General features: G+C 37.9%; 1 protein-coding gene across 1 annotated transcript; it reads left to right on the top strand.

Annotated features, from left to right (window-relative positions):
- Positions 1-230: 230 nt before the first annotated feature.
- Positions 231-8,493, top strand: MAIP1 (matrix AAA peptidase interacting protein 1). The gene is made up of 5 exons (XM_065881022.1): positions 231-691; positions 3,549-3,620; positions 4,888-5,014; positions 6,248-6,395; positions 8,188-8,493. The coding sequence occupies exons 1-5, from the start codon at positions 242-244 to the stop codon at positions 8,264-8,266; spliced, it is 876 nt and encodes a 291-aa protein (XP_065737094.1). The 5' UTR covers positions 231-241; the 3' UTR covers positions 8,267-8,493.
- The last annotated feature ends 4,167 nt before the right edge of the window (positions 8,494-12,660 follow it).

The raw sequence follows: 12,660 nt of genomic DNA on the forward strand, positions 1-12,660 counted from the left end.
CGGAAACAGGTCCGGGAGAGAAAAGGTCCACGAGGCCGGCTGAGTCGCGAGAGCGGCGGGTTCCGAGCGCGGGGCTGGGGGCCGACGGGCATGTGGTGGAGAGCAGGGAAGTGGCGAACTCACCGGAGGTGCAGTAACTGGCCACCCTGACTCTCCAGCCTCTTTCTCCGAGTCCCGCCGAGGTGGTTTCCCGCCGACTTTGTTTCCGTACTGCACAGGCAAGGGGTGAAAGGTCACAAAAATGGCGCTGGCCGTCAGTCTCTTACCCCGCTTGCTGCTTTCTCGGCCTCTGTCGGGCTCGGCTGCCCGACTCTGGACTCCCGGTTCGGCCGACGTGTGGCCGCCGTTGGCTGGACTTTGCTGCTTCTGCCGCCGCCGCCTCGGCTCGGGAGCGGCCCCATTTCCTCGAGTCTCTTGGGCCTCCGCGGCCTTGGCGCTGCCAGCTCGAGCTCCTCAGCGTCCCCTGCTCAGCCCTCTGGGACTCCCCCCAACCCTTCCCGCTTTCCCTTCCTGCCCTCGGCGAACCTACAGCACCGAGGAGCATCCCCAGCAGCGCCAGAAAACCAAGATGATCATCCTGGGGTTCTCCAACCCCATCAACTGGATTCGGACTCGAATTTACTCCTTCCTTATCTGGGCCTATTTCGACCAAGAGTTCAGCATTGCAGAATTCTCAGAGGGAGCGAAGCAGGTTTGTTTATTTCTCTACAAATAATCTCTCCACCTCTCATGCATTCAACTATTAGACACGCAGAAGTGGTTAGCGGTGAGGTTTCCACTGGGTCTCAAATGATAACATGTGGGTAGTGACCCAGACACAGAGCCCTCTGGCCACTTCTTGATTTAAATTAAGCTTCTGCTTCTGTTCCAAGGTCGCCGAGAAATAGGGTTTCGATGGAGACACCAAGGTGAAGTCCCTTAATTACTTTTTCTACTCTCTACAGGTTTTGAGTCAGAAATGGATTCAAAGCCTGTTTCTGCCACATAAAAGCTACATGGCTTTATTTTTTCTGAAAAAGACAAAATTGATCGTATGCTGGTATTGATATATTTAATCCTAGCTTTTCTAAAGATTATTTCTATAAACACAGCCATTGATATTTATTTATGTGACCTGTCAGTTATAAATTAAATGTTTTCAACTTTATAATCAATGTCAATATTAACTCCTGCTTTTGCTTCCCCAAGTCAACTCCTGACTGATTTATGTTTTTATAAAAAAATTAAAAAGTAAAGAGCAAGCTTGATTAACAGCATTGTAAGGGATAAACCTCTGCTCATGTCAGTTCTCAAAATCTTTTGTCCATGCAGAGGTAAATGGGCATGATGCTACTGTTCTCCACCACTCTGCTGATGACTTGAGCTTGTCTACTTCATGCTTATTTATGTGTCAATAAGGAATGGAAGTCATCTCCCCACTATGGGCAGGATTCAAGCCTAAGTCCCTATTTTCTCTGAACACAGAGGAGCTTGGGACACTTTTTAGTCACTCTTTGATCCTAAAGGTTCTCCAGCTGTGAGCTATTTTAGCCCTTATCCTTGCTATTAAGTAGTATCTGCACCCCTTCATCAGCCAGTTTGTATACAGTCTTGCCTCATCTTAGTCAATTTTTGTGCCTTTAACCATTCTGATTTCCAAAAAGAATGTTGGGTCATCCATGGCAAATATTTAGTGATTACATTAAACCAGCGGTTACTTTAACATACTTTTCAGATCAAGCAAACCAGTTTTTCAACACGTACGACTTCAAAGGACATAGCTGAAAAACCTTCCTCCTACTAGATCTCATAAGGCAACTATACCTTCCTTTGCATAGATGTAACTCTAGGGCTTGGAAATAATCTGATGCAAAAACACTGGGTAGATTATCTACTCTCATGGACTCAATTTGCCCTTTCTCCTTAGACTAACCTCCTATCAATAAGATGTTATCTTGGGATGTGAATATCAAGTTATCAATTAGATCATGTTCTTTAAGATTTTTTGTTTTTAATCATAGAACATAAAACAGAAAGGGACCTTCATGCTCATTATTCTAGTCTAATTCTTTCAGATGATAAAAATCAAGTTCTAAAAAGGTGAAACGATTGGCTCAAGGATGCATAGCTAGCAAGTGCTGAGGTGCATTGTCTTGTAACCCACTCTATAAGCAGTCTTGGTCCTCCAGAGTCACTAGAAGTTGAGATGGTTAAGTACAATCTAGGCAAGCTTTTTTTTAAAAAAAATTATTTAAAAAAATTTTTTTTGAAGTATGTTGATGTATAATATTATATATATTGTATATATATATAAAATACAGGTATACAATGTAGTGATTCACAATTTTTAAAGGTTACACTCCATTTATAGTTATTATAAAATATTGACTATATTCCCTGCGTTATACGATACATCCTGTAGCTTATTTTATACCAGTCTAGGCAAGCCTTTATTCATCATGTGAGCCAGAGGAATAGTGGTCCTTAAACAGCTTTATTACCTCCACAAACCCTACTTTCCATTGATATGCACATATGACATGATACCTTCCCTATTACTGCCCTCAAACCACTAACCATGTACTGTCTGTTTTCTTTATCTTGTTAGCATATTTTGGCCTTTTCTATGAAAAAGAGGGCTATTTCCTAGAAGCTGTTTAGGTTAGGCAATCTTATATCACCAAAGCCTTATCAGGGCAGCCCTCCTAATGGTTCATTATTACCTTATAGGATAATTTGCTCAGGTGTGATCTTCTTTGGCCACACAAACTAGAGTCTCACGTTTGGGTTTCAACATGATGGTTATGGTCTTTGTTTCTTCTTACCAAATTTCACCCATCTTCTGCACACAAAGGCTTACTAAAACATACAGTGTTTCTGAACCCTGAGATCCTCTGAAGTGTTTGCAAGGGATCCTTGAATCCATTTGGAAGTGTGCTTTTCCTCAAAATTCAACTCCATTATTGCTAGGGCTGCCACAACAAAATACCTCAATCTGGGTTGCTTAAACCACAGAACTTTATTTTCTCACATTCTGGAGGTTAGAAGTCCAAGTACAGGGCGTTGGCACCTTGTTGGTTGGTTTCTTCTGAGGCCTCTTTCCTTTCCTTGTAGATGATTGCCTTCTTGCTGTGTCCTCACATGTTTTTTTTTTCCCCCTATGTGCATGTGTGCCCTAGTATCTCTGTGTGTATCCAGATTTCCTCTTGTAAGGACACCAGTCAGATTGGATTAGGGCCCACCCTCATTTGACTTCATCACCTCTTTAAAGGTCCTGTCTCCAAATATAGTTACCTTCTGAGGTACTGGGAGTTAGGGCTTCAACATATGAATTTGGGGGAACACAATTCAGCCCATGTGGGAAGGCTATATGAGAAAAGAAAAGTCAACCAACTTTGGAGGAGTTATGCCTAACACCGATATCTAGTGTTTGACATTGTCTATTGCCTTTATCATAAAATAGTCTTTGTTACACTTAGACATTCAAGTATGAGCATTGTACATTGTATGGTATTTCACATGATATCTTGAAATAATAATCACCACCTTCCCCCCACTGTTTTTTTAAGGCTTTTGCTCATGTGTCCAAGTTGCTGTCACAGAGTAAGTTTGATCTATTGGAAGAACTTGTGGCCAAAGAGGTAAAGTATACTTTTATTTTTCCTTTAAAAATAAGTGTATTATTCTCTTGCAGTAAAATGATATACGTTGTCCTTATTTATGCTTTAAAATAGTATGCATGCTTACTTAACTTCTTGTCTCATACGTAAAGTGGGATAGTAGTAGTATTGTTGGGAAATCATGTGAGATAGTATATGTAATGTAGAGCACTTAGAATGGTATATGGTTCAACCAAAGGCTATATATGTGTTTGCTTTCTTCATGGTATTTTATCGTGTATATGCAATATAATTAATTTAGCTAGTTTCCCATTGATCAATGTATAGCATTTTCAATTCCTCTGCTATTCCAATGTTGTTGTCAATATCCTTACATATCCATTACCATTGACAAAAAAAAAGTCTCCTTATTTTTCTCCTAAAAGATTAGCTTTTAATATTTAGATTTTCATTATTCTTATGGTTGTTTGATTTTTGTATTTGGTTTGTATTAGAAATCTATGACTATTCCCACTGCCACCCTTAAGTAAAATAAATCACCCTTAAATACAAAAATAAAATAAAATAGTATGCATGCCATCAGCCAAAATAGAGTCCCTGTATCTTGCCTTTTGGGTACTTGGGGTCATATAAAAGTATAGAATGATTTGCTACTTAAGGCATAAGTAAGTTGATATGATGTCTTTCAGTTCTTATATAGAATTCTGTATAAGAACTGAATTCTATATAAGAACAGTTCTATTAGGAATTATCTAATTGAGTAATCAGATCCCTTTCAGCCTTGCTTTTTCTTTTTAATTAATTTATTTAATTTATTTATTTATGGCTGCATTGGGTCTTTGTTGCTGCGTACGGGCTCTAGTTGCGGCAAGCAGAGGCGTCTCTTCGTTGTGGTGTGTGGGCTTCTCATTGCAGTGGCTTCTCTTGTTGTGGAGCATGGGCTCTAGGCACACGGGCTTCGGTAGTTGTGGCACGCGGGCTCAGTAATTGTGGCTCTCTGGCTCTAGAGCACAGGCTCAATAGTTGTGGCACATGGGCTTAGTTGCTCCGTGGCATGTGGGATCTTCCCAGACCAGGGCTCGAACCCGTGTCCCCTGCACTGGCAGGCAGATTCTTAGGCACTGCGCCACCAGGGAAGCCCCTCAGCCTTGCTTTTGAAAATGAATAAATATGGCAGTAAATTTAAAAATATTTTTACAAAATTCATTCCATGAAGAATTCACTCCACTTTTTGAAAAGTTTTTGAAAATTCAACAAGTGAACTATGGTTTGCTTTTTCCATACTTAGACGCTACGTGTATTGAAAGAAAAGGTTACTTCACTACCTGACAACCATAAAAATGCCCTTGCTGCTGACATAGATGAAATTGTATATACATCAACAGGAGACATCTCCATTTACTACGATGAGAAAGGTAATGCTGGAGCATAGTCAACTCTAAATGACCCACAATTGTCCAGATAAGCTAAACTAGTGAATAATCATGGAATAGTGACATTTTGTTGGTACAAGTGGATATTTATAGAACTGCAGAGAAAATGATATATTCGTTCTTTAAAGCCCTAGCTCTGGAAGACTTGGGACATGGTAATAGTTTCTTATGCCTTTCTCTCTAGAACTTTTCCCTAATGTTATTTAATTCACAGAAGAGAGCATTGTAACTTAAGTTAATGAAAATTGTCTAAGACAAGCTGCTCCCATATCTTAAAATGAAAATATTTGTGTTTCAGATTTCCTAACTGAAAGGAAAACAATTGAATATTTTAAGTGTCTAGCTGTATGTTAAGTAGGAGTAAAGAGTAAAAGAAAAAGTAAATAATATTAGCTAAAGACTGTTTTGAAAGTAACATTAACTCAGAACTCCCAAATTGGATTTATTTGGAGACGATGAAAATAGTTGAAAGGAACTTTAGCATTTATCTTGTTGTTCTCCTTGTCCTATTTTCCCTGAAAACTTACTGACTTACTCCTTCTACACATATTTGCAGTGTATTATGTGCTAGGCACACAGGAAATCTAGTCTTTGTTTACACACTTGCTAAGGCAGTTCTGACTGAGGACTGTTAATAGTGAAAACATTTTCACACACATATTAATTTGAAACATTTGTAAAGGTACTTTTAATGATAAATATTTTCTTCTTCCTAATATTTCAAATTGCATCTTAGCACCATGGTTACTACCTGATTTTTGCACAGGACGTTGTCATAATCACTGGGCATAGTAAAGTGAATTAGGGGTAGAATAGAAGGCTTCTTTCTGGCAATTGAGGTTAAGTTAATGACATAGCAGCAAAAAAGTGTTTCCCCCCCCCCTCATTTTTGGTTTGACTAGATATCTGTTATCATAATTTTAGAAAATGCCACAAATTGAAAGTAATCCATGTAGTGCACTTGGTAAAAAGTACCTGCTCAGTAAATAGTAGCTCTTACTACTGTGATCCAGAGAGGAAGGTGTCATAAACCCCAGGAGAATTTTCTAAAAATAAAAACGTGTCAATACAGGTATCTTAAGTTAGACTAGAATGAGCCCCAAATTTGGTCTGTAACAGCTGTATAATTACTGCCAGTTGCTGATTTCATTAAGGATATAAGGATGATAGATTATTGTGATTTGTATTTGTATGTGTGTATGTTTTTTCTCTAAGGAAGGAAGTTTGTTAACATCCTGATGTGCTTTTGGTATCTAACCAGTGCCAACATCCCCAGTGAAACTATAAGTGGAGCCAGTGTGTTCCAGGTTAAGTTGGGGGATCAGAACGTGGAAACTAAACAACTTCTTAGTGCGAGCTATGAGTAAGTCTAATCACATTTCGTTGTTTCCTTTCTCTAGAAAATAGAAGGTAGTATGAAAGTATGAAAACTAAAGGGAGCTTTAGGGAGAAAAAGATTGAAATTTGACAAGTTATTTATGAAAAGAGAAAGTCAGAAAGACACACTGGCCATGAAACAGGAGTGTTCAGAAATTAGGAAGAGGTAATATTGCTGGATTTAATTAAACTGTATTTCAGCTGTCTATTGCTACGTTACAAACCACTCCAGGACTCGGTGGCATCAAACAGCCATTCATTTTGCCTGCTATTCTACTGCTCAGGAATTTTGGAAAGGCTCTGCTGTGGAGTTTTCTCTGCTCCCTCTGGCATCAAGTGGGGTGGCCAGAGCTAGGGGTTCATTTCCACAATGGCTTCTTCACTCGTGGGCAGCACCATGGTGCTCCTTGGCTTCTCCACATGACGTCTCATTCTCCAAGGCCTCTCTTTGCAGCCTGGGCTTGTGGTAGTGTTAAGCTAGTCACATGTTTACATGATGGTTGGCTTCCAAGAGGCAGAAGCCAGAAGATGCTAGACCAGTAAAGGGCTATGCCCAGTATTGGAACAACATCATTTCCACCATGGTTTGCTGGTCCAAGCAATCACAGGATCTGCACGGTGAAAGGGCATGGAGAGACTCCACCTCTTCATGGGGCAGCAGCAAGGTCACGTTGCAGAAGAGCATGTGGGCTGCAAGATGTAGTTATGACCATCTTGGGAAAATAAGATCTGCCATAATTGGCACATGGACCATCCACTCACTAGACATTTATTGACCATCTCCTATTTACCAAGTACTCTGGTAGGGATTCAGATACAGAATTGGAGGGTTCCTGCCCTTAAGGAGGTATTGTCTAACAGGAGGTTAACAAACTATTTAAAAGAGACACTCTAGTGTATTATTGTACTAATAAAATTTGGAACAGTGAAAAAGTCAAGCGAGTCAGTGGAGACATAGTTTAATATCTATTTAAAAGAGAATACTGTTATGTCATAGTTTAATATCTATTTAAAAGAGAATACTGTTATGTCACCAGAGTTATACAAATTTGCTTTAAAATAATGAACAAATCCCAAAAACGACCTAGGAAAGAAAATATGCTGGTTTGCTAAGGTAAAGGGAATTATATCTTCTTTTTCTTCACTTTTCTTGAAGGAGATGTACTTTTTTTCTTTTCTTTTTCTGTTTTGAATTTTGCTTTATTTGTAATTACCCAAAATATTCTGTATATTTAAATACTTAATTTAAATCTCCTGAATTGTCTCTTTTTTAAGGTGTCATTTAGAACACTATAATCAACACTAACCTTTGGTTCTTCTGATATTCCCTACTGAGATCACGGGCTGCTCATAAACACTGCTATTTTCAATATTGGTCTTAGTGCAAGCTATGAGTAAGTCTAATCACATAAACCAGCTTCCATGAAAGTGCTGTTTTTATCACCATATTCCAATTTATTTCTCCTCGTATTAGGCGTATATTATGGCTAGTACTTAACAATAGAGTAACATTGAAGTTCCTCTCAAGGACTGGCAGATGTTGGAGTGCATGTAGATCAGTCCATTAAAAATACTCATGTTAGTTGAGAATGCACTTCTGGTTTTGTGGGGATATATTTTGTGATCAAGTTGGTAGATTAAACTTTTTATTTTTATTTACCATTAACTGTTAGCTTTTTGCTAACAACTGCCTCTAATATATACTTGCAAATTATGTAGTTACCCAGGAAGTATTTGGACTGATATAAGATTCACATTATTTATAATTTTTTCCCTAGATTTCAGAGGGAGTTTACACAAGGAGTAAAGCCTGACTGGACCATTGCACGGATTGAACACCCAAAGTTATTAGAATAATCAATCTTGGAAAAATCAGCTTATTGGACTTTTAGCAATTACTGAGAAGAACTAAGGAAGAAAAAATTTTCAGATCAGTTGATCTTCACTTAATCAAGTCTGTGGATTACTTTTGTATTATTTTGAAATACTCCCTGTAGTAAATCGGCATGATACAATAAAGCATTTTCCACAGATTGTCATCACTTTCTGTAGAAGGAAGTCAAAGTAAAAAAATTACAGCAGCCCATCATTGGCATCATATTCAGTATCATTTCTAATGTTACATGTATATGTATATATACACAAACTCATTTTATAGACAATAAAGAAGATATTGAAAAAATTATACATTTTTAAATTAATAGCCTTAAATATTTTATTTGTGGTTAATACACTTATACCAATAATTCAAGTATGTATAAGATTTCTTTTTCAAAATCACTGCTGCTATTTGATTACCTCTTTGGTCACTAGCTGGATGAGAAAGAACAGATGGAATTATAGCAGATGGGTCACTACAGTACTAAAAATCAGTGAGGCTTACTAAAGCACAAAGAGAAAAAAGAAATAGAACAGTAACTTACTCCCCTATGAAGTAATATGAAGTCTTCTAACATACTTGTATTTGGACTCCTAGAAGTTGGGATAGGGGAGACAAAAACAATGTAAGAAATAATGTCTGAACGATTTCCTAATTGATGAAAACTATAAACCCACAGATCCGAGAAATTCAGCAAGCAGGGAAGCACATAAAGAACCTCACGGGCTTCCCTGGTGGCACAGTGGTTGAGAATCTGCCTACCGATGCAGGGGATACGGGTTCGTGCCCCAGTCCGGGAAGATCCCACATGACGCGGAGCGGCTGGGCCCGTTAGCCATGGCCGCTGAGCCTGCGCATCCGGAGCCTGCGCTCTGCAACGGGAGAGGCCACGACAGTGAGGGGCCCGCGTACCGCAAAAAAAAAAAAAGAAAACCTCACTAAGGTACATCATAATCAAATTGTTGAAAACTTGAGAACATTAGAAAAGCAGCTAGAGAAAAAAAAAAAGACACATTCCATACAGAGAATGACTTTATTTCTTTTCTCAAACTATGCAGGTTAGAGGCCTTGGCATGACATCTTTAAAGTACCGTAGGAAATAAACGCGTTGACCTAGAATTCTATATTCAGCAAAAATATCCTTCAGAAAAGGTGAGAAAAGGCTTTTTCAGACAAGGAAAAGATGAGAGAATTTGTTGACAGAAGACCTGTTTTATAGGAAATGTTAGGGGCTAGTGGACAGAATAGAGTAAAAGGACCCATGCATATTGGACAACTGATTTTTGACAAAGGTGCCATAGTTATTCAATGAGAAAAAATAAGTCTTTTTAACAAATGGGTAACTATATATTCAAATAGGAAATAACCTCATCTCTCGCCTCACACCATACACAATTTTAGTGCAAAATTTAGATTGCAAAATGGATCATAGACTTAACAAAATCTAATACTCTAGAAATTCTAGAAGGAAACATAGAAATTGCTGTCTTGGGATAGAGAAAGATTTCTTAGGAGACAAAAAGTGTGAATCGTGAAAGAAAAATTTCTAAATTGGAATTTATTAAAATTAATACTTCTGCTCTTTGAAAGACAGCAGCGAGAAAATGAAAAGCCAAGTCACAGATTGGGAGAAACTATTTGTAATCCATATATCTGACAAAGGACCTGTATCCAGAATATATAAATAATGCTCATAGCTTAATAATGAAAAGTTAAACAGCTTTGTACAGCTGTCATGACTCATCAAACTGTGGACTTAAAATGGGTACATTTTGTTATATGTAAATTATCATATATATATACTGTTTTTTTTAACAAAGTGAATCAGCTATACATATACACATGTCCCCGTATCTCCTCCCTCTTGTGTCTCCCTCCCTCCTACCCTCCCTATCCCACCCCTCTAGGTGGTCACAAAGTACCGAGTTGATCTCCCTGTGCTATGCAGCTGCTTCCCACTAGCTAGCTATTTTACATTTGGTAGTGTATATATGTCCATTCCACTCTCTCACTTCGTCCCAGCTTACCCTTCCCCGTCCTCGTGTCCTCAAGTCCATTCTCTACGTCTGCGTCTTTATTCCTGTCCTGCCCCTACATTATTATGTATTTTTAACGCAAATTATACCTAAACAAAGTTTGCTAAAATATTTAGCAAAGAAAGTAATTTGTAGGAAAATAAGCTCAAATGATTAAATTTTTTATAAAGTATAAAAGAGCTATGTTTCATCTAATCTTAGATGAAACAGATAATAGATCAGTAAGGCACATATTGCTAAAATGAAAAAAAATGCAACCAGTTAAACTGTCACTTGCCATCTGTTGTAAGATGCATCTCCAGTGATTTTAAAATGGATGGTGAATGTGTGATTTAGAATCAGTGAAATACACTGTGATTTATTGTTTGTGAAAATATACCTAAATTGTAAAACTTTTTTAAAATGCAAGAGATTAATATGGCACTAAACTCATTATAGTGGCAACTACCTCGGGAGGACGGGAGTGGAATGTAACTGTAATGTTTTGTTTCTGAAAAAAAAGTACCTGATACCCAAATAATGCTCTTTGTATATGGTTTCTCAATAAAAGGAGACGGGCATTGGGAGCAATTCCAGGTCTATGCAGAAAACAAGCAAGAGTAGCCTGAGACATATTCTTGGGCTGGGAAGCAAGGACACTATCAAAGCTGACTGCGGTAATGTTGAAAGTTATTTATTACCATTTAACAAACCCAAAACTTAGTAGCTTAAAAATAACAATCACTTATTTTACTCATAAATTTGGGCAGCGTTTGACTTGAAAGTTTGCCCTATGTGGTGTTGACTGAGGTCACTTGGGGATATTTATGTGAAGGCCAAGCTGATCCAACATGGCTTTACTGGTGCGTCTGGCTCCTTCTTAGAGATGGTTGAAAGGCTGGATGCACTGGGTCACTCTTGGTCTCTAACCGATCTTTAAATTTTCCCCCCAAATTACGTTAGATACAGATGAAGTAAATTGGCATATCTTCTACCCCAGAAAAATTTTCCTATCCGTGTTATTGAATATAGCTGTTTTATCCCTACTGTGATGGGTCGTTTCACCAAAGATTTTGACCATTTAAGGTTGTATGGTAGGGGTCCTAAGGTATTTGTCTTGACCTCACTAGCTTTTATCTTTACAGATCTTACAATCCAATTGCTCCCAGTGAGTTCAATGTGTTTTTTTTTGTCTTTTTTATTTTTGCAGCGAGGGGTTAAGGTTCCACATATCAGTGATACCATGCAATATTTGTCTTTTTTGGCTTATTTCACTTAGCATAACGTCCCCCAGGTTCATTCAGGTTGTAGCACATGACAGGATTTCCTTCTTTTTTAAGGCTGAATAATATTCCATTATATAATTTACCACACACACACACACACACGCACAAACACACACAAATATTCCATATCTTTATTCATTCATCTGTCAATATTTAGTTTGTTTCCATACCTTGACTATTGTGAATAATGCTACAATGAACATGGGAGTTCAGATATCATTTCGAGATAATGATTTCATTTTCTTTTGTTATATATATGCAGAGTGGATTGTTCCATCATATGTTAGTTCTATTTTTAATTTCTTGGAGAACCTCTATACTGTATTCCATGGTGGCTGTACCAATTTATAGTCCCACCAACAGTGCACAAGCGTTCTCTTTTCTCCACATCCTTACCAATGTTTGTTAATCTTTTGAGTTTTTGATAATAAACATCCTTACAGGTATTAGGTTTTTATTTTTACTTGCGTTTACCTGATGATTAGTGATGTTGAACACTTTTTCTAGTACCTGTCGGCCATTTGTGTATCTTTTCTGGAAAAATGTCTATTCAGATCCTTTGCCCATTTTTTATTGGGTTATTTGGGTTTGTTTGTTTTGGTTTGGTTTTGCTGTTGCGTTGTATGAGCTCCTTGTATGTTTTGAATATTAACTCCTATCAGATATGTGGTTTGCAAATATTTTCTCCCATTCCACAGGTTGCATTTTCATTTTGTTGATAGTTTCCTTTACTGTGCAGAAGCTTTTTAGTTTGTGTAGTCCCACTTACTTAATTTTTGCTTTTGTTGCCTTTGCTTTGGTGTCAAATCCAAAAAAATCTTTGCTAAGACCAGTGTCAAGGAGATTACCTCCTATGCTTTCTCTAGGAGTTTATGATAAACAACTATATACTCTTCCCTTAGATTCATCAAACATTAACATTTTGCTATCTCTTTCTTTTTCCTTTTCTCTCTTTACACACACACACACACACACACGGTTTTTATCTAAACCATTTGAAAGTAAGTTTCAGGTGTCATATACTTTACTCCTAAATATTTCAACATGCATTCCCCCAAAATAAAGACATTA

The sequence above is a fragment of the Phocoena phocoena genome, chromosome 7, assembly GCF_963924675.1.
Source record: "Phocoena phocoena chromosome 7, mPhoPho1.1, whole genome shotgun sequence".
NCBI lineage: Eukaryota > Metazoa > Chordata > Mammalia > Artiodactyla > Phocoenidae > Phocoena > Phocoena phocoena.

Excerpts from the sequence above, each read along its gene's own strand:
- MAIP1 (XM_065881022.1), top strand. The coding sequence starts at position 242 with ATGGCGCTGGCCGTCAGTCTCTTACCCCGCTTGCTGCTTTCTCGGCCT. Across the intron at positions 692-3,548 it reads TCTCAGAGGGAGCGAAGCAG|GCTTTTGCTCATGTGTCCAA; the intron begins GTTTGTTTATTT and ends TGTTTTTTTAAG. Across the intron at positions 5,015-6,247 it reads CATTTACTACGATGAGAAAG|GAAGGAAGTTTGTTAACATC; the intron begins GTAATGCTGGAG and ends TTTTTCTCTAAG.